Source organism: Nyctereutes procyonoides, unplaced genomic scaffold, assembly GCF_905146905.1.
Source record: "Nyctereutes procyonoides isolate TBG_1078 unplaced genomic scaffold, NYPRO_anot_genome, whole genome shotgun sequence".
Classification (NCBI taxonomy): Eukaryota; Metazoa; Chordata; class Mammalia; order Carnivora; family Canidae; genus Nyctereutes; species Nyctereutes procyonoides.
Genome location: NW_026575137.1, coordinates 13250053 through 13275570, shown reverse-complemented (window position 1 = coordinate 13275570; position 25518 = coordinate 13250053). Strand labels below are relative to the sequence as shown.

The following is a 25518-nucleotide window of genomic DNA, read 5'->3' as shown; positions in this document are numbered from 1 at the left end:
GAGTCTTCATGTTCTGTCTCCCTTTCTGATATTTCCTCCCCATGAAATGCTCACCTTCAAGGAGTGTCCCTCAAACACTAGTTTAATTGGTAGTTCCAAAGATGTTCTAAGAAACAAAGAGTTCCACAACCAAACAGATTTCTGTAATGTTGGAATTTAAATGTTAGCCAGGTTTCATTAGGGCAGGGCTTTGTGGGGCCCATCCCAGGATGGGTCCACACACACTGTGTCTTTCAGGGGCAGATGTAATAGGCCAGGTTTCCAGAAATTGCTGACCACAAAATGTTTTTATATGAGGCATCCTCAAAGGACAATAGTTCTGCAAAAAACCCCTTAGGGAATTCTTAAGGCAATGCTCACATTAATAATGATCCAATCTCCATTGACTGCCTCGGGTGAGTTATCTAGCCTGTCTGAGTCTCAAGGATTGGATAATGAGGAATAATCCTGGCAGATCTGAATGCCCAGGCCTGACTTCAGTTTTTTGAGAATGTCAGAGCCCTAATATCTTGTGTCACCTTGCACTTTTACCCTACATTTCTCACTGAAGGATAGGTCCAAAAGCTCATTCTGGCTGATATGCTTATTATACTGGCAGTGTGGTTAATTCGGGATGTTGACTTGGGTTTGTGTTTCCATTAATCAAGAAAGCTTAATTAATGTTTTTCTTTTTTTTTAAGATTTTATTAACTTATTGATATTTATTTATTTATTTATAAGATTTATTTATTTATTTATTTATTTATTTATTTATTTATTTATTTATTTATTTATGAGAGAGAGAGAGAGAGAGGCAGAGACTCAGGCAGAGGGAGAAGCAGGCTCCATACCTGGAGCGGGACTTGATCCCGGGACTCCAGGATCTCGCCCTGGGCCAAAGGCAGGCGCCAAACCGCTGAGCCACCCAGGGATCCCCCTCACTTATTTATTTTAAAGAGGGAGAGATAGTGACCAAGATAGTGGGGGTGGGGTGGGGGCGGAGAGCAGAGAGAGAGGGACAAGCAGACTCCGTGCTAAGCATGGAGCCCAATGCAGGGCTTGATCTCATGACCCTGAGATCATGACCTGAGCAGAAATCAAGAGTTGGATGCTTGCTTAACCATCTGAGCTCCCCAGGTGTCCCTTAATGGATATTTTTCAATTTCATCTTTGGCCTAGGCTGGATATTTATCCCAGTAAGACAGGGAAGTTGTATGGTCAAGAACATGAGCTCTAGGGCCACACAGCAAGCTCTAGGTTTCTACCACTGGAAAGCTTTGTGACCTCACACAGGTGGTTTAAATGAGTTTATGCCTCAGGTTCCTAATCTGTAAAATGGAGGTAAAAAGATTTCTTTTTTTTTTTTTTTTTAATAATTTTTTTTTAATTTTTATTTATTTAGGATAGTCACACAGAGAGAGAGAGAGAGAGAGATAGAGGCAGAGACACAGGCAGAGGGAGAAGCAGGCTCCATGCACCGGGAGCCCGATGTGGGATTCGATCCCGGGTCTCCAGGATCGCGCCCTGGGCCAAAGGCAGGCGCCAAACCGCTGCGCCACCCAGGGATCCCGGTAAAAAGATTTCTTACCTCAGAAGTTGACCTGGGGAAAAGCAAAGTAAACCCAAACACCTAAGAACAGTGTTGGATACAGACTATAGTATTTGACATATTGAGAACACTAGTTATTGTCACTGAGATTTATAATAATTATTACTTAGAGACAAAGCACCTTATTCTTTATAAGGGAATCTATTCCCTGGCCCCCCAAATGGCTGATGATTAAAATCTCTAAAATGCAGATACCATGGGGTGCCTGGGTGGCTCAGTGGTTGGGCATCTGCCTTTGGCTCAGGTCATGATCATGGGGTCCTGGGATCAAGTCCCTCATCGGGCTCCCTGCATGGAGCCTGCTTCTCCTTGTGCCTATGTCTCTGCCTCTCTCTCTGTGTTGCTCATGAATAAATAAATAAAATCTTCAGAAGAAATAAAAAATAAAATGGAGGAACCAGTTTAAGAAAAGACTTTAATTTTTCTCATTTATATAATGGTTAATTTGGGGGGAGCAGAAAAATAGGATCCTTGTAGCTCACATGTTCAGCCATTAAGCAGCAATTACCCTTTGACCCTTCCACAAGTCCCCTACCAAAACATGTTGGAGGGATCCCTGGGTGGCGCAGTGGTTTAGCGCCTGCCTTTGGCCCAGGGCGTGATCCTGGAGACCCGGGATCAAATCCCACGTCGGGCTCCTGGTGCATGGAGCCTGCTTCTCCCTCTGCCTGTGTCTCTGCCTCTCTCTCTCTCACTGTGTGCCTATCATAAATAAATAAAAATTTAAAAAAAATCTTTAAAAAAAAAACATGTTGGAAAATACCAGAATTTCCAAATAACCTACCAAGACAAAATACATTAAAAAAAAAACAAACAAAGCAGACACAGAAATCTGTCAGAGGAAAAGCATGGCAGCCTAGGATGTGTATGTAACTTTCTCTCTTCTTGCTCTAGCTTTGTAGCACTTTTGTGAATTTGCTAATTAACTTCAGAGGCTGAAGGACAGATTTCTTTCAGGCCTAACTGCAACTTGAGAATGTGTTTTTGGAGAAACCATATACCAGAAATCTAGTGAAAGTTGGATATTCTGTGCAGTTTTTTTTTTTTTTTTTTGCAGTTTGTAATAAAATTTTAAACTACTGCTAATCCTTCCCTCCTTAGAAGGCCTTTCTTGGCTTCTAGACCCAATTAAACAGGCTTATTCTCTGTTCCCTTAAGCCCTAAGTGGGCCCTCTTCTTATCCATATGGTACGTTTTTGTGAATAGAAAAAGGTAGCCTTTCTCATGATACTTTATTTCTCTTTGTCTGCAAATTACTGTAATACAATGATTTCAGCAGGCCAGGATGCTTTAGTACTACCTACCATAAAATTGTCCTGAGAAATATACAAATCAACAAGATATGAGATGTGGGTGGTGCTTCTCAGATATTGCATCTTTGTGCACTATGCAACCTGCTCAACCACACACAACAGTCCTGGTCCTACATTGCCCCTCCATCTACTTTCATCATTTTCACAATGACCTGTTTTATGTCTTTCCTCACCATTTAATTGAGACCCAGGAGACGTGACTGTGTATGTCTGGTTGCTTTCCATCTTCTTTCTCCAGAAAAGCATTGTACAGGGAAATCACACAGTACAGCTTTGTAGAGCTGGTTTGAATTTGAATTTTGATAAAATGAGGATAGGATGTTCTGTTCTAGAGTATTGGAAGACAAAAACACCTGCTTAAAAGCACAGTGGTTAAGCATTTCATTGCAAGGAACTCGTGGATATTCACTTTTGTGCATACTTAAAAGTGTATTAGCTTGTCCTTTGGGGGTTAAGTTAGATTATTTGTGCATCTACCAAGTACAGCCTTACGTTTAACATGTTCATTTTTATGCTTATCCTCATGATGTATCTATGCTATGTCTAAGTATTGAGAGATGGTTAAAAATCATGCAGCCATCAACAACCGAAAGAATTGAAGTGACATGGAATTAAGGAAATTCATGGTAGATCTTAGTCAGTATAAAATTAATTTTTCTGGGGGTGACAAGGGAATGGGGTACAAAGGGAGAATGTTGCAGGGGGAGGGAGGATGGGAAAAACAGAACATAATGGAAGCACCAATGACATTTTTTCAGTTCTATACCCCTGAGTATATTGATGTAAAGTAATTAGGGGCACCTGGGTGGCTCAGTGGTTGAGCATCTGCCTTTGGCTCAGGTCGTGATCCCAGGATCCTGGGATCGAGTCCTGCATCGGGTTCCCCACCAGGAATCTGCTTCTCTCTGTGTGTCTCATGAATAAATAAATGAAATCTTTTTAAAAAATAAAATAAAGTTTAAAAATTAAGTAATTAGAAGAAAGTTCATAGAATATATCACCCTTTCCAAGTTAAATTCAGAAATATTCCAAGTTAAATTTCAGTTAGAAATAAAGAAACAAATATTGAAAGAGCATCCACTATGTCAGATAATGTATGAGACCCATTAACATGCTATTTTATTTCATTATTGCCCAGATGAATACAAGTGGGCAATGAATAGATTAAACTTGAGATGAATTATATGAGATCAAACACCTGGAATTTTACATGGAATGTTAAAATCCATAGCAGCAAGATCTCCTTGGCCCTGGAATAATTTCCTAAGAGAAGTAGTCACCATGTGACTGGGCTAATCTGGACGATGGCTGGAAAGCCAACTGCACTGAGAAAATGAGAGAATGAGACACATGATGGATAAGTCTTTTCCATCTCCAGTTTTCTCTAACATGCTGGCTTTGGCTCAAATGGAAATTCATGATGTGGAATATATGTTTTGTATATTTCTGTTGTGCTCTGGTGGCACTGTAAGCTGCAGTGTATCTGTAATCCGTTAGGCAATGGCCTTACTGTAGCCAGAAAGCCCTGGTGATGCCTTTTGGAACTCTAAAGAAGTAATCTCAAGCAGAAACTTTGGACTCCAAGATTTTTATTAGAAACAAATGAAAGGAAACATAAACAGACCAATTAGCCAGTGACCTGTAGCATTTCACAAACCTAGATGCTGCAAATCCTCCAGTCCTCCGGAGCATCATGCTTAGTGCCAGCCTGGATGAGATCACCGGACCTCCAAACCACATGGGCTTCCTGTGGGCACTCCACACAGACATTTATTTTAATGTTGAAAATATGCAGAAAATATCCCTTTCCTCAGTGGCTTCCTGGGTTGTCTGCTTTAGCAGATTTGTCCCCAAAGCAGCCTAAATAAAATGTGCAGGATAAACTTCTGAAGTTCTCATTTTATGTCTGCTTCTGCACTCAGCTGAAAGCATTCCTAAGTCCTAAAACACAAGTTTTTTCCCACTCATCCTGATTTTTTGAGAATGCCACAAAGTATTTCTAGAGAAATTGCTCCTGATGAAGTAATGTGCTATTAAATTTATAATATACAGTTAATCTTCTCAATGATAGTTTTTACTCTTTTGGAATCTTTTCAAGTTTAATCACTAATGTGTATCAAGGAAAATGTAGAAAAGACAATGATTATTTTTAATGCAGGTAAATTTCCTTATTTCAAATTATACAAATTATGAACAGTTTGTGCAGTATCTTCAATAAATGACAATAGCAATTTTTTTTATTAACATGAATTACTTGACACTTTTATTCCTGCCAATAGGGATGGCAGGACAACTTTTTTCTCTACCAAGAAACATTTTTCAAACCATCACATCCTCAGATTTTCAAATCCTAACTCCATGCAGTACATTGTAATTGACCTACAATTCTACAACTAAGAAGGAATGATAATTTTGGAGTAGTCAGTAACTCCATACAGCTAGAGTTGATTGAGCCTGGGAGCATGCTCAATGTGCCCACATGTTTAAAGCTTGATTGTGAGTGACAGGAAAGTGCTTTTGCGATTTGCTTTTTAGCAGTACAATAAAGTTGCCATTATAAGTGATTAGAAACCACAAGACAGATATTTACATATGTGGATCTGTTTGTAGCATTATTATATAAATATGCTCTTTCCATGTCATGGGCTATTTTTTATAAAAGGGTTCCCTTTACTACTTTATCTTCTACTTTCCTATTATATAAAAACATACCCTGGTTTCTCTTCAGATCGTAGAGGCTAAACAATAAACTGGAGGACACTAAATGAAAATTGATGAAATTTTCACTGTGGACTAGGTGAGATTTCAAAAACTGATGTTCTGTAGGTCAGATCTGACCATTGCAATGTTTTGTTTGGCTTAAACAATGCTTTTAAGAGTATAAACTAATTTCCTATGTTTAAAAATTGGATCATAACACACAAAAAGTGGTTTACCTGAAAGAATCAGATTTGGTAGTCCTGGACTTGCATTTGGCTAGGGCTGAATTATGGCTGCCACCTTTCACTGATCTTGTATCTTCCAGGTCACCATGGCCCCGCTGCTCTTCATAGCTCCAGCAACCTGCCCTTATCACACCAGTCCACCACCCACAGCCCACCACCCTTGTCACCACACCCCATCAACTTTCATTGCCCTAGCCCACCACCTTCATTATTTTTCCTTCTCTAGAGGATTGCCTAATTGGCCCCAGACTTTTGAATTTGTAACCCATGGACCAAAGGTTTTTTGTTTGTTGTTTTATTTTTTACACCTGAATCAGATAAGACTATTACATCCATAATCACAATTGGGTAAAGTGTAATTGATTGTTTTAATTTTTGATTAAATTAGTCTCTTAAGAAGTGATCACAATTACACGAAAAAGAATAAAATTCCTAGGAGTAAATTTAGCCACAGAGGTAAAAGACTTATACACTGAAAACTCTTAAGACATTGATGGAAGAAGATACATGTAAATGGAAAGATAGTCTGTGCTCAAGGATTGGAAGAATTTATATTGTTAAAATGTCCATACTACCCAAAGCAATCTACAGATTCAGTGCAAACACTATTAAAATTTCAGTGGCACTGCTCTTTAGCATAGTACCAGAAGTCCTAGCCTCAGCAATCAGATAACAGAGAAATAAAAGGCATTCAAATTGGCAAAGAAGAAGTCAAACTCTCACTCTTTACAGATGACATGATACTGTATATAGAGAACCCAAGACTATACCAAGATTGCTAGAACACAGCAATTCAGCAAGGCAACAGGATTCAAAATCAATGCACAGAAATCAGTGGCATTTCTATACACTGACATGAGATTGAAGAAGGATAAATTAAGGAATCAATTCTATTTACAATTGTACTCAAAACCATAACATACCTAGGAATAAACCTAACAAAAGAGGTAAAGGATCTATACCCTAAAAACAATAGAACACTTATGAAAGAAATTGAAGAAGACACAAAAAGATGGAAAAACATTCCATGCTCATGGATTGGAAGAATAAATATTGTGAAAATGTCTATGCTACCCAGGGCAATTTAACACGTTCAGTGCAATCCCTTTCAAAATACCATGGACTTTCTTCACAGACTTAGAACAAATAACCCTAAAATTTGTATGGAACCAGAAAAGACAGCCAGAGGAATGTTGAAAAAGAAAACCAAAGCCAGTGGCATCACAAGGCCTGACTTCAAGCTATATTACAAAGCTGTGATCATCAAGACAGTAAGGTACTGGCACAAAAACAGACGCATAGATCAATGGAACAGAATACAGAACTCAGAAATGGACCCTCAACTCTATGGTCAACTAATATTCAACAAAACAAGAAAGAATATCCAATGGAAAAAAGACAGTCTATTCAATAAATGATGCTAGGAAAATTGGACAGCCACGTGCAGAAGAATGAAACTGGACCATTCCCTTATACCAGACACAAAGATAAACTCAAAATGGATGAAAGATCTAAGTGTCAGATAAGAATCCATCAAATTCCTAGAGGAGAACACAGGTAAAACCCTTTTTTGAACTTGGCCACAGCAACTTCTTGTAAGACACATCTCTAAAGGCAAGGGAAACAAAAGTAATAATGAATTATCAGGACCTCATCAAGGTAAAACTTCTGCACAGCAAAGGAAATAGTCAACAAAATTAAAAGCAATAAACAGAATGGGAGAAGATATTTGCAAATGACCTATCAGATAAAAGGCTAGTATCCAAGATCTATAAAGAACTTATTAAATTCAACACCCAAGAAACAAAAAATCCAATCATGAAATGGGCAGAAGACATGAACAGAAATTTCACCAAAGAAGACATACGCATGGCTAACAAGCACATGAGAAAATGCTCCGCATCACTTTCTGTCAGGAAAATACAAATCAAAACCACCATGAGATACCATCTCATACCAGTGAGAATGATGAAAATTAACAAGACAGGAAACAAATGTTGGAGAGGATGTGGAGAAGGGGAACCCTCTTGCACTATTGGTGGGAATGCAAACTGGTGCAACCACTCTGGAAAACTGTGTGGAGGTTCCTCAAAGAGTTAAAAATAGATCTGCCCTACGACCCAGCAATTGCACTGCTGGCAATTTACCCCAAAGATATAGATGCAGTGAAACACTGGGACACCTGCACCCCAGTGTTCATAGCAGCAATATCCACAATAGCCAAATTGTGGAAGGAGCCTCAGTGTCCATCAACAGATGAATGGATAAAGAAGATGTGGTCTATATATGCAATGGAATGTTACTCAGCCATCAGAAAGGATGAATACCCACCATTTGCTTCAACGTGGATGGAACTGGAGGATATTATGCTGAGTGAAATAAGTCAATTGAAGAAGGACTATCATCATATGATTTCACTCGTACGGGGAATATAGGAAATAGTGAAAGGGACCATGAGGGAAAGGAGGGGAATGGAGTGGGAAAAATTAGGGAGACAAACCATGAGAGACTCCTAACTCTGGGAAACAAAGGGTTGCAGAAAGGAGGCGGGTGGGGGCTGGGGTAACGGTGATAGATACTGAGGAGGGCACTTGATGGGATGAGCATTGGGTGTTATATGTTGGCAACATGAATTTATTTTTTTAAAGATTTTATTTATTCATGAGAGACACACAGAGAGAGGTGGAGACATAGGCAGAGGGAGAAGCAGGCTCACCACAGGAAGCCCAATGTGGGACTCGATCCCGGGACCTGGGATCACGTGCTGAGCCAAAGGCAGATGCCCAACCGTTGAGCCAACCAGGCGTCCCATGACAAGTTGAATTAAAATAAATAATTTTTTTAAAAAGTCTGGTGGCATTTTCACAAAATTAGAAAAGACAATTCTAAACTCCAAATAGCCAGAGGAATCTTAAGAAAGAAGAACAAAGCTGGAGGCATCATACTCCCTAATTTCAAACCATATTACAAAGCTGTAGTAATCAAAACTGTATGGTATTGTCATAAAAACAGACACAAATCAATGGGCCAAAATAGCCCAGAAATACACCCAGGCATATATGTTTAAATAATTGACTACAAAGGAACCAAGAATATACTTTGGAGAAAGGTCAGTTTCTTCAACAAATCGTCCTGGGAAAGCTGGACAGCCACATGCAAAAGAATGAAACTGGACCACTTTCTTACACCATACACAAAAATTAACTCAAAATGGATTAAAGACTTGAATGTAAGACCTGAAACCATGAAACTCCTAGAAGAAAATGTAGGTGGTAAGCCCCTTGACACCGGTCTCAGCAATGACTTTTTTGGGTTTGACACCAAAAGCAAAGGCATGAAAAGCAAAAATGAACAAAACCCACACTTACATGGTCAATTAATCTATGAAAAAGAGGCAAGACTAAACGATGGAGAAAAGACAATCTTTTCAACAAATGGTGCTGGGAAAACTGGACAACTACAAGCAAGAGAATGAAACAGGACCACTTTTCTTACATCACACACAAAAATTAACTCAAAATGGATTAAAGACCTAAGTGTGAAACCTGAAACCATAAAACTCCTACAAGAAAAAGTAGGCAGTAATTTCTCTGACATCAGCTGTAGAAAAACTTTTTCTAGTTATGTCTCCTAAGGCAAGGGAAACAAAAGCAAAAATAAACTGTTGGGAAAACAGTTTTTTTAAAAAAAATTTGAATAGCAAAAGAAACCATCAACGGAACAAAATGGCAACCTACTGAATGGGGGATGATATTTGCAAATGATATATCCAATAAGGAGTATATATCCAAAAAATATAAAAAACTTATACAACTCAACACCAAAGAACCAAACAATCCAATTAAAAAGTGAATAGAGGACCTGAATAGACATTTTTCCAAAGAAAATATACAGATGGCCAACAGACATGAAAAGATGCTCAGTATTTTTAAGGATGCTTAAGGGAATCCCCACAAGTAGAATCTAAATAATAATTTTTAAAAAACCAAAATGAATAAACAAAGAAAAAGCAGAATCAGACCTATAAATTCAGAGAATAAACTGATGATTTCCAGAGGGGAGGAGGGGTAGGGGTTGGGCAAAATGGATGAAGGGGAGTGGGAATATGAAATGCTTCCAGTTATGAAATGAGTAAGACATGAGAAGGAAAGGCACAGCGTAAGTAATACAGTGCTTATTGTAACAGTGATGTAAAGGAACAGATGGTAGCCATGCTTGTGGTGGACATAGCATAATGTGTGAACCTCTCAAATCACTAAGTTGTACACCCAAACTAATGAGAGACTGTGTGTCAACTATACTCAAATAAAAATAATAAATTTTAAAAGAGTACACTAATCTCAAGCACTGAGAAATGTATAGAATTGTTGAGTCATTATATTGCATACCTGAAACTAATATAACACTGTATGTAATTATATTTCAATAAAAAAAATAAAAACATCTCTGGGCACCTGGATGGCTCAGTTGGTTAAGCCTCTGCCTTCAGCTCAGGTCATGATCCTGGGATCAAGTCCTGCACCAGACTCCCTCCTCAGTGAGGAGTCTGCTTCTCCCTCTGCCTCTCCCTGTCCCCTGCTCATGCTCTCTCTCTCAAATAAATAAATAAAATCTTTAAACAAATTTTTAAAAGAACGCAAAATATAAACATCAAATCATTATGTTATACACCTGAAACTAATGTTGTATGTCAGTTGTACTCAAGTTTTGCACCAGAGAGAATACTAGATGCTTTTTTATTTTTCCCCCTTATAGAAAATATTCCTGCTATCGTTTTAACCCCCTCATGACTTCTACATAACCACTGTTTAAATTTTGGTATATAATCTTTCATATGCTACCTTTTCTTAATACATTATGCTCATTGCATTCATTGTCTGGCTCTGGAGTCACTGCAACACTGTGTAATGAATTTAAACCCATGTCCACAAGAACCCTCTGTGTAGACCATGTCTGTGAGCACTCTGTTTTGAGCTATGTCTTTATGAAGGCCAGAATGGAAAAGGGTTCTTGAACCTCTGCTCAAATATGCCCCCAGTTGAAAATCTACATGATACCGTGAGTGCTGAAATCAATGCTCAGTAGTAATGATAGTTTAGTCACACCTAGCACAAATCTGCTTGATTTACAACTATGTTCTGGCTTAATGCTTTTTAAACTATTGGTCTTGAAGTGTTCTATTTCTGAATATTAAATTTTACTTTAGAGTAAGAGCATAATAGTTCTTTCCTCTTCCTAGGTGTTTATTAGGCAGTGGTGGTTGTTACAGCAACAACTAGACAGGATTGAGCTTGACGGATCTCTGATGGCAAATGTATTTAGGGCACTTCAGTTTATTCATTTTTTCTCATTTTAAAAATTTACTGCTCTGCTTAGAAGTCATGTTATTAGCTGTTGCTCAGTCTTTTTGCCCAGCACAGCTCTCATTTTAACCATATTTTGAATGATAAATGAACTAGGAGTGTTTCTTAACAGAATGTTCACTTTTATTACTTCCTTTGTTAGTTAAAACTAAAAATATTACTCTCTTACCTAACAATTTTTTAGAAAAACTCACATTCTTTTCAAACAAAAAAATGAATATGGAAGTACATTAGACATACGTTCTTTCAGAAAGCAAAAGTAGCATATTTATGTTCATAAAACAAAACTCTGATAACTATTTTATGGCAGTTAATATAATTTGATGCATGTAGTGGATTTTAAGTTTGTTGTTAGCAATCATGTCCTTTTCTCTTTTAGCAATGAAATTGTCACCTACATAACGTTTCTCCCAACCCTTCTAAAAGTGAAATTATGAAACTAGTTTAGCAACAAGAAGAGAAGGAAAACAATGTCTTTCTCCTTTCAAAGGAGGGAATGGAGTGTAGTGTACTCGAAAGAGCTCTGGACTGGGGATAAGGAAATGTGGGCTTTGGTTCCAATTCTGCTGTAATATAAATGTTTGTCAGATGAATGGATCAGTGAATGAACAAACAACTTCTCTGGACCTGTCTCCCAAATATAAGGTTTAGGACCTGGAATACATTGTCTGTGTATCTCCTACCAGCTCTAAGATGACCTTATTCCATGTAAGCAATGTCTGTCTTCCTACTGGGCTCCTTTGCTGTGAAACAGTCATCTCATGGATTGTTATAATGGAATGGCATTTGATATATGTTAGTAGTGATACTTCACTTATTTCTTATTGATCTACCTCTCTCCACTTGGAAACATTTCTTATGCAATTACACAGGAAGTCAGTAATGGGATGGGAATGGGGTCTTGGTTTTTGTACCTTTTTTAGTTCTCTAACATATGAAATTAGTTTCCCTGAATGGTTTTGGTCCAAATATGAAATGGAAAATTTTCATACATTTTTACACATGTTCCTAACTCAATTCTTAATGTTAATAGGCTACATATCCATACAGAAAACATTGCTTTACTGTTTTAAGTACACAGCACCCAGTTAAAGTCATGCTTGTTGGACATTTTTCATGCTCTGTTTATTCTGTGAAACATCCATTCCAATAAATAACCTCCCCAGGAGAAGTTTGCAAGGACATAGCTCAGCTTGAATAAGAAAGAGCCAGTTGAGAAAAATATGAAGAAAACGTAAGAGAATCCCAGCTTATCTTGAATGAAGATTTCTGGTGTGGATTTACTTTGTTTTCATTCATTGCCAGAATACCAGATATAGTTATATTTAAATTTAACTGATTTAATGAATTATTATATGGACTCATTAAAATTTTTATCTCTGAAGAATTTTAAATGATCTGACAAATTTAATAACATAATAACTAAAAAGACTGAAAAAACATTGCTAAGATAAAATAAGCATACCAACATGTCAACTGCAGTTTTCTCTAGGTGATGAGTCATTTTTATGATGACTTTTCTTCCCTATATTTTTCACTTTAAAAAACAAACTTAGGGATGCCTAGGTGGCTCAGTGGTTGAGCATCTGCCTTTGGCTCAGGGCATGATCCCCTGGGGTCCTGGGATAGAGTCCTACATCAGGCTCCCTACATGAAGCCTGCTTCTCCCTCTGCCTATGTCTCTGCTTCTCTCTCTGTGTGTCTCCTCTCATGAATAAATAAATAAAAATTTTAAAAACAAATAAAAATATTAAAAATAAAAAACAAACTTAAAAACCTAGCTAATAATTTATGTTAAAAATTTAAAATATAGGGGGACCTGGGTGGCTCAAACAGTTAAGCATCCAACTCTTGATTTTGGCTCAGATCATAATCTCAGGGTCATGAGATCAAGCCCCACATGAGGCTTCACGCTGGGTGTGGATCCTGCTTGAGTCTCTCTCTCCTTCTCCCTCTGCCCCTCCCCACTCCTAAAAATTTTAAATACAAATTATTTTGTGTATTGTTTTGTATTATTACAAGTTGGATTTTCCCATGCCTCTACTTATAGAGGAGAGGAACAATTCAGAGAGATTCAACATACCCTACATAACCTGAGGCTATGGCAGGTAGCAGGTCATCACTCAGAGGATGAGTGTTCAGTAGCATCAGTAATGGAGAAGACCTTACACCACGAGGGCCAGCAAATGCAGGGCAGAGATCCCACAAACTCTCTTATTTATGTGCTAGGAACACCTGGGAGATCTTATAAGAATAAGACATACCTCAGAGTAAAAAGAACTGATAGTCTTTGAGGACAGATAGGGAGATAAATCTTCAGTGTAACAGGAAAGCTATAGTAGAGGTGGTAATTATGCAAAAGGATGGATTGGTTAACTGGGTCTAGGGGAATCCAGAGGTGATACTTGAGTCCATAGTTGGTCACAAGAATGGAGCCAGAGCTGCAAAGGAAAGAACACAAATAAAAGTCCTTTAGAATGAAATTAAATGATGGTCTGGGAATTCTGATTATTTTAGTAAGGATGGGCATAGGACATCAAAGAGATCAAGGACAAATGTGGTGAGGAAAGTGGCAGGAGCCTAAGGTCTAAGCCTGAAGTGCAGCTGGCCTGAGCAGCACAATGACACTGGTCTGAGGAGGAGTGAGTGGACCAGACAGATGGTGAAATTCAGACCCAACAGACCCAGGATCCTGTTGAATGTGGAGTGTGAAGGAGAGTGGAGACTGACAGGAGTCCTAGGATTCTGGGGCTCTTTAGAGGTATCATTAGACTAGGAATTATAGGAAGAGATGAAGGGAAATAATGTGTTTCAGTCTGGGATATATTAAAGTTAAAACTTGCTTCCACTCTTTCTTGCCTTCCCTTCTCATTGTTTCTGATCTCTTTTCTTTTCTTTTCTTTCTTTCTCTTTTTCTTTTCTTTCTTTCTCTTTTTCTTTCTTTCTTTCTTTCTTTCTTTCTTTCTTTCTTTCTTTCTTTTCTTCTTCTTTCTCTTTCCTTTCTCTCCATTTGTTCATTTAGTTGTTTGGTAATCTTTTATATGCTCTTGCTGTCCACAGGGCACTATCCCAGCCACTGACCTCAGTCCATTATAAACCAGGTCAGTTTCTATGTATCCTCAACCGTGAGGGGGGAAAAGTTGTTTTCACAGGCACAGCTACTGGGTGTCTCTGACCAGGACATAGCTAGGCCAGGTATAAGACACAAAGTGCTCAACTCCTTTCAAATGGCATTGCATAATGGATGTTTTTGTATTGGAAACACCACTAATAGCCATTTTCTTTCTAGGTAGTGCCATTATTTCTGTTATGTTTCTGAAAGAAAACTTAAGAGCTTCAGATTTACTAGGTAAGTAATTGTTTAATTCAAGTAACTGTAGCACTGCTTGGTCAGGAAATAAATAATACTATTAAAAATGTGCATTAAAAACTAGGAACAAATTACTGAACTGGATAAATCTCATTTGGAGAAGAATAGTATTCTTTCTTGGATCTGCCTTCTGCTCTTTCATGTGAAATATTTCAATTTCCATTGTGCCCACTGCCCATGCAATTGGCCACAGTTAATTATTATTTTATACTATTGTTACTATGAATGTTACAAAATTTTCATGAGCATAATAAAATCCAAGAAAACAACTGTGTTACCTAAGAGAGTATTTGCCTTCAAAGGATGTATTTATTAGATTGTTACATGAAAGCACTGCATGCAAATGAAAACCTCACAAAAATTAAATACATCAATTTCCTACCTAATTTGTGTTTAACTCTTTCCAAAAGTAACATAGAACATTCCCCTTCAAAATTTTATTTAGAAATACACCTATTAGTGGAAAGTAACAGTAGCCTCCCTGGCTGTAAGAAAGATTGCTATTATATAGCAAAGCCATCATGTATTGATTGTATCTTCCACCTCTTATTGGAAATATCACATATGAGGATTCTGGAACTTCATATTTTCTTCCTTAACAAAGTCCTCTCTAAATTGCTGCTGACACAATATGACAACAAAGAATGATACTTTAGGCACTTTCAATAAAACAGTGTCTACTCACTTCCAAGGAGATCACATTTTTTAAAAAATTTGAGCTTTAAATGTGACACCAGTATTGGTATGTTGAGCATTTGTTTTCCCTGATTGTGTTTTCCTAGAGCCTAGTGTCTTGAAAGTATTTTCACTTTTTCTTTTCCTTCTTTGGTTTGATTCTGCTAATAGAATGTTTGGTTGATATCATCAAATTTGTCATGGTTACATTGTTTTTCCAAATGCATTGGTATGTGCATTGTTTCTTTTCAAATATTTTATTTTTCTATACTTTTAAAAATATATCATGGTTTATGGAATCATTTGGGGAAGATGCATGGAATCAGAAATAAGAATGAGCATTTACCTGAGTTTTATAAATTAAAAAATTAGGTCCTATATTATTTTTCTCATTTATCAAATGTCTTATGAAAACTAAATCATTTTATCTAATGTATGTCATCTTATGTAGTTAATGGCTAAGGTTTAAATTAATCTAATGTATTTAATGAGGTAATACAGGTGGATATGTAGGGACATTTCAATTACTGTGAACATTGGTGATAATAAGATGATGAAGATGGAATCTCTGCCCTCAAATAATAGAGTTGATGATAAAATATATACATTAATACATTCTTAAAAGTGGAAAATACTACGTGTCTTAATGCCCTGGGACTTTAGAACAGGGTTTAGAACAGGGTTTCACAGCCTCAGCACTGCTGACATTTTAGGCTGGAGAATTCATTGCAGCGGGCTGTCTTGTGCCTTGCAGGATGTTTAGTAGCATTCCTCCTGGCCTTTACCCATTAGATACCAGTAGCACCATCTGCCCTAGTTATGGCAACCAAAAATGACTTCACATATTGCCAAATGTCCCCAGGGGGACAAAATCACCCCCAGGTGAGAACCACTGGTTTAGAATAAATAGAGGTTACTCTAGCTAAGAAACTCAGAAAGAATTTCTTATAGAAGATCTAACATTTCAGTCAGTTCTGATTGAACTGATAGGACAGGCATGGGCCATTTCAAGCATTTGGAGGTTGACATAGAGAGGGACTAAGGTGAAAAGTATTAACAAAGGTGCAAAATAGGCAGGGTAAGTTTCTATTTAATACTGCACTCAACTGCTGCTGATAGGTTTAGGAAAAAAATAAATGAAAGTCACAACTATGGAAAGAGAAGAAAGATAAATATCAATGTGTGCAGATGATTTGATTATATACTTGGAAATCCCAAGATCAATGACACATTACTAAAAGCAATAAATGAGCTCAACATCAAAGATATAAATTAAACTTACTTTTATAGATTCAAATCTGGATTCAACTTTTTCTGTCAACTATGTGGCCAGCATAATATCACTTAACTGCTCTATCAGTTTGTTCATGAATATAGAATACTGTTCTAAGGATCAAATTGAATAATTCTTATAAGCACTTTGAGAAATGTAAAGTCCTGTTAATAAAATTGTCGTAATTTCTATGATCAACTTCATTCCTGAGAGGTAATACTAAAAATGTAATATAAGGAATAAGAAACACACACACATATATACACATACCAAAAAATAACAATAATAAAAAATTAAACCTCTATTAACAGTTTGATTCTTTGCTAATTTCTCTTGTTTTTAAGAAAAACATTTATTAAATATTTCCTCTTTTCAGGCATTTACATGAACTATCTCATTTAAATGTAGGAACAACCTATTTACAGAACTGATACTTAGGTTAATTAATTTGCCCAAGGTCATGTAACCAGTGAATAGTGGACCAGTATTCTAATAATGGCAGCCCGATATAGTGTAATAGTTGAAGATGAGTCTCTAGGGGCAGAAAGCTGTGTGGCCTTTCAAATTTACCTAATCTCCGTGAGGCTCCTTTCCTCATGTTTTAAATGAAGGTAATATTACCTACCCTCTAGGATTAAATGAGTTCATAGAGATAGAACTCTAAGAACAGGGCCTGTCACGTAATAAGCGATTGATGTTAGCTATTATCATTACCACTGCTACCACCACCCCCACTTCTACATGTACTCCAGTGGTTCATCAGAACAAACCTTGATTAGTATTTTTGCAAACTTTAGTAATCCAGTCAACATTTTCCATAACTCTGGTTGGATATTTTTGCCTTTTTATTGAATGCTTTTTGAGTAGTGCTATATAACTGATGTCACATTTGTATCATACTGTCGTTGAAAATGATCAATTCTTGACTTTAGTGGCAAAGGAAGAAGAAAAAAAAGGTAGCCACCTTTTCCATACCCATGTCTCCTACAGCAATGTCATAAAATTATCATAACCTGAGATGTAATAACCCACTGCTGCCTTAAGAAAATCTGGCTCTTTCTGTAAAGAGCTAAAAATGCAGGGATTTTTTTTTTTTCTTTACAGAGGCTAAAACCAAACAGGGGAGAGAGTAGTTAGTGGCTTAAAAAAATAGAAAGATTAACATATAAGCATGCTAAAAATTAAATTGTCAAAATGTGCAAAAGAAATTCATTTATTTTTCCCTGCTTCAAGAAAATGATAGCTTGTTTTTCATGATGGAACAAATGAAGATTTTTGGGCCATGTGGAAACAAGCTGAACTAATTTATTGCCAAATGTTGCTCTGTGGCTATGAAGCTTTTCACCACTAGCCTCAAAAAATGACCTCACAAAAGCTATGTCTGAAATGAATCGCCAACTATTATTAACTCAATGACAGGCTTTGGACTGTGCTCTGATTCTTAGTGGATTAATAACTTTAAATTATTTTAATGATTATTTTTCCTTTAAAAAGCACCAGATTTCTCTCCCCTTCAGTCAGCCAAAACCTATAGTACTTTCCCCTCGCTTCTGCCTTAATCATTAAAAGTACTAAATCTAATAGGCTGTATGATCCTAGTTGACTTAAGTCCAGATAGTATTATCATTAAAAAAAATACAACCAATTCATCAGTACTCTCCAGAGACCAGTAACTTGATTACTTCAAGTCACTAATAAATGGTTTCCCTAGATTAAGAGTGACATGAAGACCATCTCTTTCCTTCCTTCTCCCACACCAGATGGTCAGCTAGGTTTAGGGCTGGTATCTAGAATACCGATGTAGCCAAACAAACCATCATTTCTGGTTGAGAGAACAGACTTTTGGTTTCAGGGCTGCCTCAAGAAAAAAGGTGCTTTTATGGTAGCATAGGGACAGGACCCGTGTACAGAAGGAGCTACCAACTTCAGATTAATTTTTAAGCTTAACTGAGATAGCTTTGGACTCCTAGTGATCGGTATCCTGAAGAAGATCTGTCCCAGAGTCCTCTGTCACATCAGGCCACCAGATGAGCTTTCAAATCTATTCAGCTCCCCAGATTGGCTTCTTGCCCAGCCAAATTCCTGGAGTCTAGCAGGTGTGATAAGTTCATTTGCGCCTAGAAATGAGGAGACTAAGTCACAGAGGGCTAAGTAACATGCCTAATCTTTTCCAGCCAGCAAGTAGCAGTGAAATTTGAATACTATGGGGGCAGTTTCAGTGTGGATTAGTGGATTAGACTTTCATGATCCAAGTGTTGACCTGGAGTTTAATCATTTCCTTGGGCAAAGAGCATACCAAGTGTTGGTTCCTCTCCTTGAGTATCTTGTGCTTCCAGATAACTCTCTTGGGCAAATGGACCGGCGGAAAGTAAACTAACAAGTTTTCTAATTTAGAAATCTGTGTCTTTCAATGAAAGAGTATTTGTGGCTTTACTGAAATAAAAATATCAGGAAAGGACATCTGATGCCACTTTTAGAAAAAATATGAAATATATATACATTTTAAGGACATTTATATAAGGAGCTGTTAGTATCTTCAACACTTTTAAACACTTAGGAAACATGTATACATGATCCATAAAGGAGAGAGTGAATCACACAGACAAATGACACCAAGCAAACAAACATACAACAGATAGCAGCTATCTAGAACTACCTTTGTAATTGTCAGAGGAAACTGAAATTAAAATTATGAAGAAGAAAAAGGAATGTGTTACCTACCAAGTTGCCATAGAGTCATTAACTAGATTCACAGTGATATGGGGCTCAAGTGAAATAATACAGGTGCAGAAGTACTTTGAAAGTAAAATTGCAGTCACCAGTCATTTTATTTGTTTTTATGGAGTTTTGAAATGCAGTGAAGATCTACATTTTGAACTGGGCACAATATGCAAATATGAAAGCAGATGGGAAGCAGGGACCCTGTTAAGAAAGTTAAGATAAATAACACTGCCTCCACAGAATGGGATATTATGCAGGCTTAAAAAGAATTAGGTTGCCCTATATACACTGATGTGAAATATTCTCCAAGATGTTCTGTTAAGCAGAACAAAAGCAAGGTACAGAAAAGTGTATATGATATGCTCTTGTTTGTGTAGAAAACTCAAACTCATGCACTTTCTCACACACTTGCATAAAACATCTCTGAAAAGGGAAATCAAAGATTTGGTAGCAGTATTAACTTGCAAGAGGGGAACTAGTGGGCCATAGGGTGAGAGGGAGATTTAACTTTTCACTCACCACCCTTCGTGTCTTTTGACTTTTTTTTTTTTTACCATATACATGTGTTATCCAATCAAAACTAAATTTGAAATAAATTTAACCACACTAGATACAGTTAGAGGAGATTTAAAAAATTATTGGCAGAGAAACTCAATAAAAATAAGAAATTTGGATTTCACAAAAGAAAATTGGAAGTCTCTGAGATTTTTAAGTTGTATTCAATGCATTTATTCTACTTCACTATACCAAGTTTAGAAGACTGGTTTCTGGGATCCCTGGGTGGCGCAGCAGTTTGGCGCCTGCCTTTGGCCCAGGGCGCGATCCTGGAGACTCGGGATCGAATCCCACGTCGGGCTCCCGGTGCATGGAGCCTGCTTCTCCCTCTGCCTGTGTCCCTGCCTCTCTCTCTCTCTCTGACTATCATAAATAAATAAAAATTAAAAAAAAAAAAGAAGACTGGTTTCTTTTAGAATCCCATCCTTCTAGCAACCTAATATTGAACCATTATAAGATCTTTTTTTTTCTTTTTCAAAGAAAGGACAGGGCTCACCAATAATCTTGCCCAAGTTCTTAGGTACTTATAATTTGTATTATTCTCCTTTTATCCCAATACTTAATAATATAGTTTTTCTCATTTTTAAAATTCTCATTAGAAATAGCTTTTAAAATTTTGTATATAATTTCTGCCTTCGCAAAGTATTACAGAGTAAGTTCTTACATTAAAGGAAGCTTATTTTATAGCTTCTACGATACCTTGAATAGCTATTGTCTAACTTGTGTGAAAAGTCCAGTGCTCTCTGTTCCCAGAAACAAGAGTTCAAAACCCTAAATCATTTGGTTAAGAGGAACAGGAAATTGGTATCTTCCAATTGTGAAATTTTATAGACAAACCACATTGCTTCTGGTTGGGGTCAGTGCTGGTTTTAAATTATATACACAACAATGCCACCCATAGTGATGAAACAAGTTGAATTCCTTTTTAAGGGTGCTATCTGAAAAATACTACATATATCAGCTTTTCTGTGCTGATTATTAATAAATAAGCAGTTTTCAGTGTCATTTGGAATGTAAAGGCCTCTCTTTATTCCTCCTCATGTGGCCCCTCTTCCCATACACCTTTCTTTCCTCCATTATTTTAGGTAATGATAAAGGGATAACAGTAAACACATGCCTTACGTAGGTTTATAATGTGACTTTATTACGTTAGCCCTAGAATCTAGATTCTAAGTTGGATTAAACAAATCTTATAGCAAAGTCAGCACTTATCTTTGTTATTTCTGCTAAAAGGACTCTAGTATATGGCATTGATTAAAAAGTGTAAAATTGGGCACCTGGGTGGCTCACTGGTTGAGCATCTGACTTTGGCTCAGGGCATGATCCTGGGGTCCTGGGATCAAGTTCCACATCGGGCTCTCCACAGAGAGCCTGCTTCTCTCTCTGCCTATGTCTCTGCCTCTCTCTGTAAGTCTCTCATGAATAAATAAAGTCTTAAAAAAAATTTTTTTAAATAAAGTATAAAATCGTGTGTGTGTGTGTGTGTGTGTGTGTTTGTATCTGTGTAAATGTTTCAAAGATGAATAAGGACAGAGTAGATCATCAGGTCATCCATCAGGTGATGGACTTCCCCACTCTCTGGGCTCTGGTGGATCTAGTTCTATCATGTACTTACTGGTCCATGTAGAATCAGCCAGCTTGGATGTGTTTTCATGTCTCCAAATGCATGTGTTCTGATCTTTCCCATCTTTGGGGAAAGGTTTCCTGAAGAGGCAATGATTCATCTGGAACCACAATGAAAAATCAGAAGTTATAACGTACCCACATCCTTTCCCTGGGCCTTATCACCCCCCCCCTTTTTTTTAAAGATAATGCCATCAAGTGAATACATGATGCTATCTTGGGACAGTTTGATCAATCAGATGTTAATAGGAAGGAACCATAGGCACTTTTATAAGTAATGTTCACTCTGTAGGTAATGTTTGCATTGACAAAAAAGGTTTAAATATTCCTTTTCAATTTTGTTTAAAGGTATGACCTTGGCATTTGCAGGAACATATTTATTGGTGAACTTTGCTCCAAACAGAAGTCAGTCTATCTCTGCAAGAACAGTACACTATTACTTTGTTGGCTGGCAGTTCCTGATCTATGTGGTAAGAATCTTAAACATTTTACTATCTCAGAAGTTATATTATCTAGACCACTGGTACATGCAGATGTTAGAGAATAAATCTTTTCTTCTCAACATTAATATCTCATTAAATTGTAAATATATTTGACCAATAAGAAAGTATTTGAAACATTAAATCAGCAGTTTCCTGAGTATCCTGTTCTTGGGGGTGACTTGCCACTGGAATAATTTCTATAATATTTAATCCAGCAAATTCCAGAGCAACATGTTTTAGGACAACTCAAAGCAAAAAAAAAAAACAAAAAACCTCCCTTCCCAGGTCAAAGGGAAATGCCTGAAGACACATTCTACTTCACTGACTTTTATTCAAGATAGATATTTTCTTCAAAAAAGTATTCCTTGAGACCAATGCAAAAGATTGTCTTGGGAGAAGTAAACAGCAGCAGGATAACACTGAGAGATGTGTAAAAGAAAGAATGGAATGAGCCAATATAGAAATTTGAAGGCACTAATTGGGATATTTTATTTGATGTAGTGACTGTATCCAGTGGCTATAGACAGAAGGTGTGCTAGAGATGGTTGGTATGTAACTTGTTACAGAAGTTGGTTTAGGTTGAAGAATAAGCATGTTCCAGGAAGGGCAGGTGGTAAGAAGAAAACTGGGATAGACTAAATGAGCATTTAACCAAGAGCCGTAGTAGTAAAATAATTTTAATTCAATAAAAAAATGTCTCATAGGTTCCTCAAAAGTGACATCTCAAAAACTGAACTCAATTATTTTGTCCCCTGGACTCTCTTCTTTCTTATGTTGGAAGGCTTTCCTTCCCCCGGCTCTCCACTAACCTTTAGAATTGGACTTTCCAGCTCATATTAGCCTTCCTCAGGTCTGTCATACTTGTGCCTCCCCTCTGCCCCATTGTATCCACCTGCTCATCCACCAGACCCAGCCCTTTAACAGATTTCATTGAGCAAATCCAAGGCTCTAGAAGGACTTATTGAGTGTTTCATGGTAGCCTAGACTTGAAGTCCTACCAACATATTATTATTCTTTGCCTACAAGCAAAACAAATTCTTTATCCAGTGAGAAAAGGGTCACATAGTGTGTGACCAGAAAATGAATAGCCCAAGTTGAATCCTTTGGAGATTGAAATTGCATCAAGACTTAGTTTCCTGGGATAAACAGCATTGTTTGATGATGACATATCATATATTGTTTGAACACCAGAGGAAACATTGAAAAGAACAAAACTACCTTTTATTAAATGTTAAGTTTCCACACACAAAAAAAAACCTCTGACATTACTTGCATTTTGCTACTTTCCAAAGTCAACTCTTAAATTCATTCATTCATTTATTCACTGGTTCATTCAACTGATTAGACACCAAGGGTATAGAGAATTCCTGTAACAGGAAACTTACAGTCCTGGGAGAGGCCCATATTCTTATAAAATAATGAAAGTATATTTGAAAGTAAATGTCATCCAAAAATCTAATTTCAGATATTTATAAGATAGTATAAGATAAATCTTTAATAAAGTCACATTTGAATAACATTATTGGCTTTAGACTCTAAAGGGGATTATCTATATTATCTTAGTTTGGAATTTAATTCATTATATGTTACAATGTATTACAATGTATACAACAATACATTATATGTTACTCTAAAGACTCTAGAAGTTATCAATTATATGCTAAGATCTTGAGCTGAAGTTTGGTTTAAATCTGTTAAACATCAAAGTAATTAGTATGCTAAGATCTTGAGCTGAAGTTTGGTTTAAATCTGTTAAACATCAAAGTAATTAGTATTTAATCCTCAGAGGTGGCAGTTTCTGTGCTTTTTCTGCAAACTGTGACGGCAAAGATCACAATTACAGCAATTAAGACTATTCTTTGAAGTATCATTCACCTAACTGTTCTTGGATTACACCAAGGATAAATACTGTACCTGAATTGCTCTTCTAATAACTAATAAAATGAATAAAATATTTTATAGTCTGAATAAAGTTTTATATTTCTCAAAAGGGGATTGTAAAATTGTGTCCCAGACTGGCTAATAGCACCTCCTTGTGTCATGTGCTTACCCATACCAAGTGGATGTCCAGGTTACCCTTAAGTCTCATACAAAGTAGAGGCCTCAGAAACAAGACCCAGGAGCCTGTCCTCTGAGTTTGTTTTCATTTTAGTAGGAAGAGGATTTGAGAAGCCTGATGTCAACCAGCCAGTGAAGAATGAAGTGTCCTTTGCTCACCCACTGAAACAACTTTTCCCAGCCTGTATTCACAGGTGGGTAAATCCCACCTGGTGCTTGCCAAGAAGCAAAAAACAAGTGTGTTTTCAAGGTTAGAAAAGCTGCTGCATAACATGGAAATTCTGAGAAATTCATCTCTACTAGAAGTCCTTTAGGAAAGAAACAAAATTGCTGACCACAGGGTCCTCTTCTCGAAGGAGCTTTTTTGTTGAGTGATACCTATTAAGGCAGTCTGCAGAATGCGCATGAGGAAATTCGGCTGTAAGCCTCAATTGCTTTGTGTTCTTTGGCAGGCCATTCTTTGTAGCCATTTTGTCCACCCAGATTTTCCAACAGAGAATTCAGATGGAAACTTCTGTTGTGAACATAAGATCCTTCACAAAATAATCTGAAAGGTGTTCATTTTCTCTCTACCAGACAAAAAATTAAATCAGCAGAAGCAGGAGCCATGCCCTATTGTTTGTTGTAATGCTATACCCCAAAGCTGATTATTAAGTCAGCCTTTCTGGCAGAGCTGCTTCAAAATCCACCACCAGGTGTTAGAAACCTGAAGGAAAAAAACCTGTTTTTATAAGACCTCAATACGCATTGCCTGAGGTTCTTTTGCTTTGCCATCTGAGCACGTACACGCTTGCCGTGGGGCTCGCTTCCGCAATAGAGCAGCCTGTGCTCACCAAACAAGCTGAATCCTGTGTGGGGAACTCGGAATATGTTCTGTCCTCTACATTGGCAGATGGGGAAGCTGAGGTAGGTAACTTATCCAAGGTTACATAAATACTAAGTGGCAGAACCAGAATTCAAAACCAGACAGCCCACCTCCAGGGTGCACTCTCCAATCCGTTCCAGTACACACCTCTCTATGCAGAATGAATAAAAACTGACCATGGAGGATCAAATCTTTGCCCAGACTTGACCCTAAAGAGAGCTTTTGCAGTGGCTTTTGTTTGTTTGTTTTGGGTTTTGTTTTGTTTTGTTTTGTTTTTTTGACAAGAAAGTCATCTCAGAGTATATACTTTCAAGAAAGGAATTGGTGGGACACCTGGGTGGCTCAGTGGTTGAGCGTCTGCCTTCTGCTCAGGGCGTGATCCCAGGGTCCTGGGATTGAGTCCCACATCACACTCCCTGCATGGAGCCTGCTTCTCCCTCTGCCTGTGTCTCCACCTCTCTCTGTGTCTCTCATGAATAAATAAAATCTTTAAAAGGGAAAAAGAAAGAAGAAAGAAAGAAAGAAAGAAAGAAAAAAAGAAAGAAAGAAAGAAAAGAAAGAAAGAAAGAAAAGAAAGAAAGACTTCGTGAGAGGTGAGGTAAATGTGGATTCAGATTTTTGTACTGGAAGTGGAGTATCTAATGATGAAATTTTGTGTATCTCCTTTGTCACAGCATCCCATGGCCT

At 37.3% G+C, this 25518-nt stretch overlaps 1 protein-coding gene across 3 annotated transcripts in view; it reads left to right on the top strand.

Moving 5' to 3' along the window:
- The window catches only part of NIPAL2 (NIPA like domain containing 2), a 74695-nt gene that overhangs the window by 27329 nt on the left and 21848 nt on the right, over window positions 1-25518 (top strand). For 2 of the 3 annotated variants that reach the window (XM_055303368.1, XM_055303366.1), the window contains exons 4-5: window positions 14499-14558; window positions 21775-21896. In XM_055303368.1, the coding sequence (XP_055159343.1) occupies window positions 14499-14558; window positions 21775-21896 (182 nt within the window). The remainder of the gene's footprint in view (window positions 1-14498; window positions 14559-21774; window positions 21897-25518) is intronic. The other variant, XM_055303367.1, reaches the window with a different exon arrangement.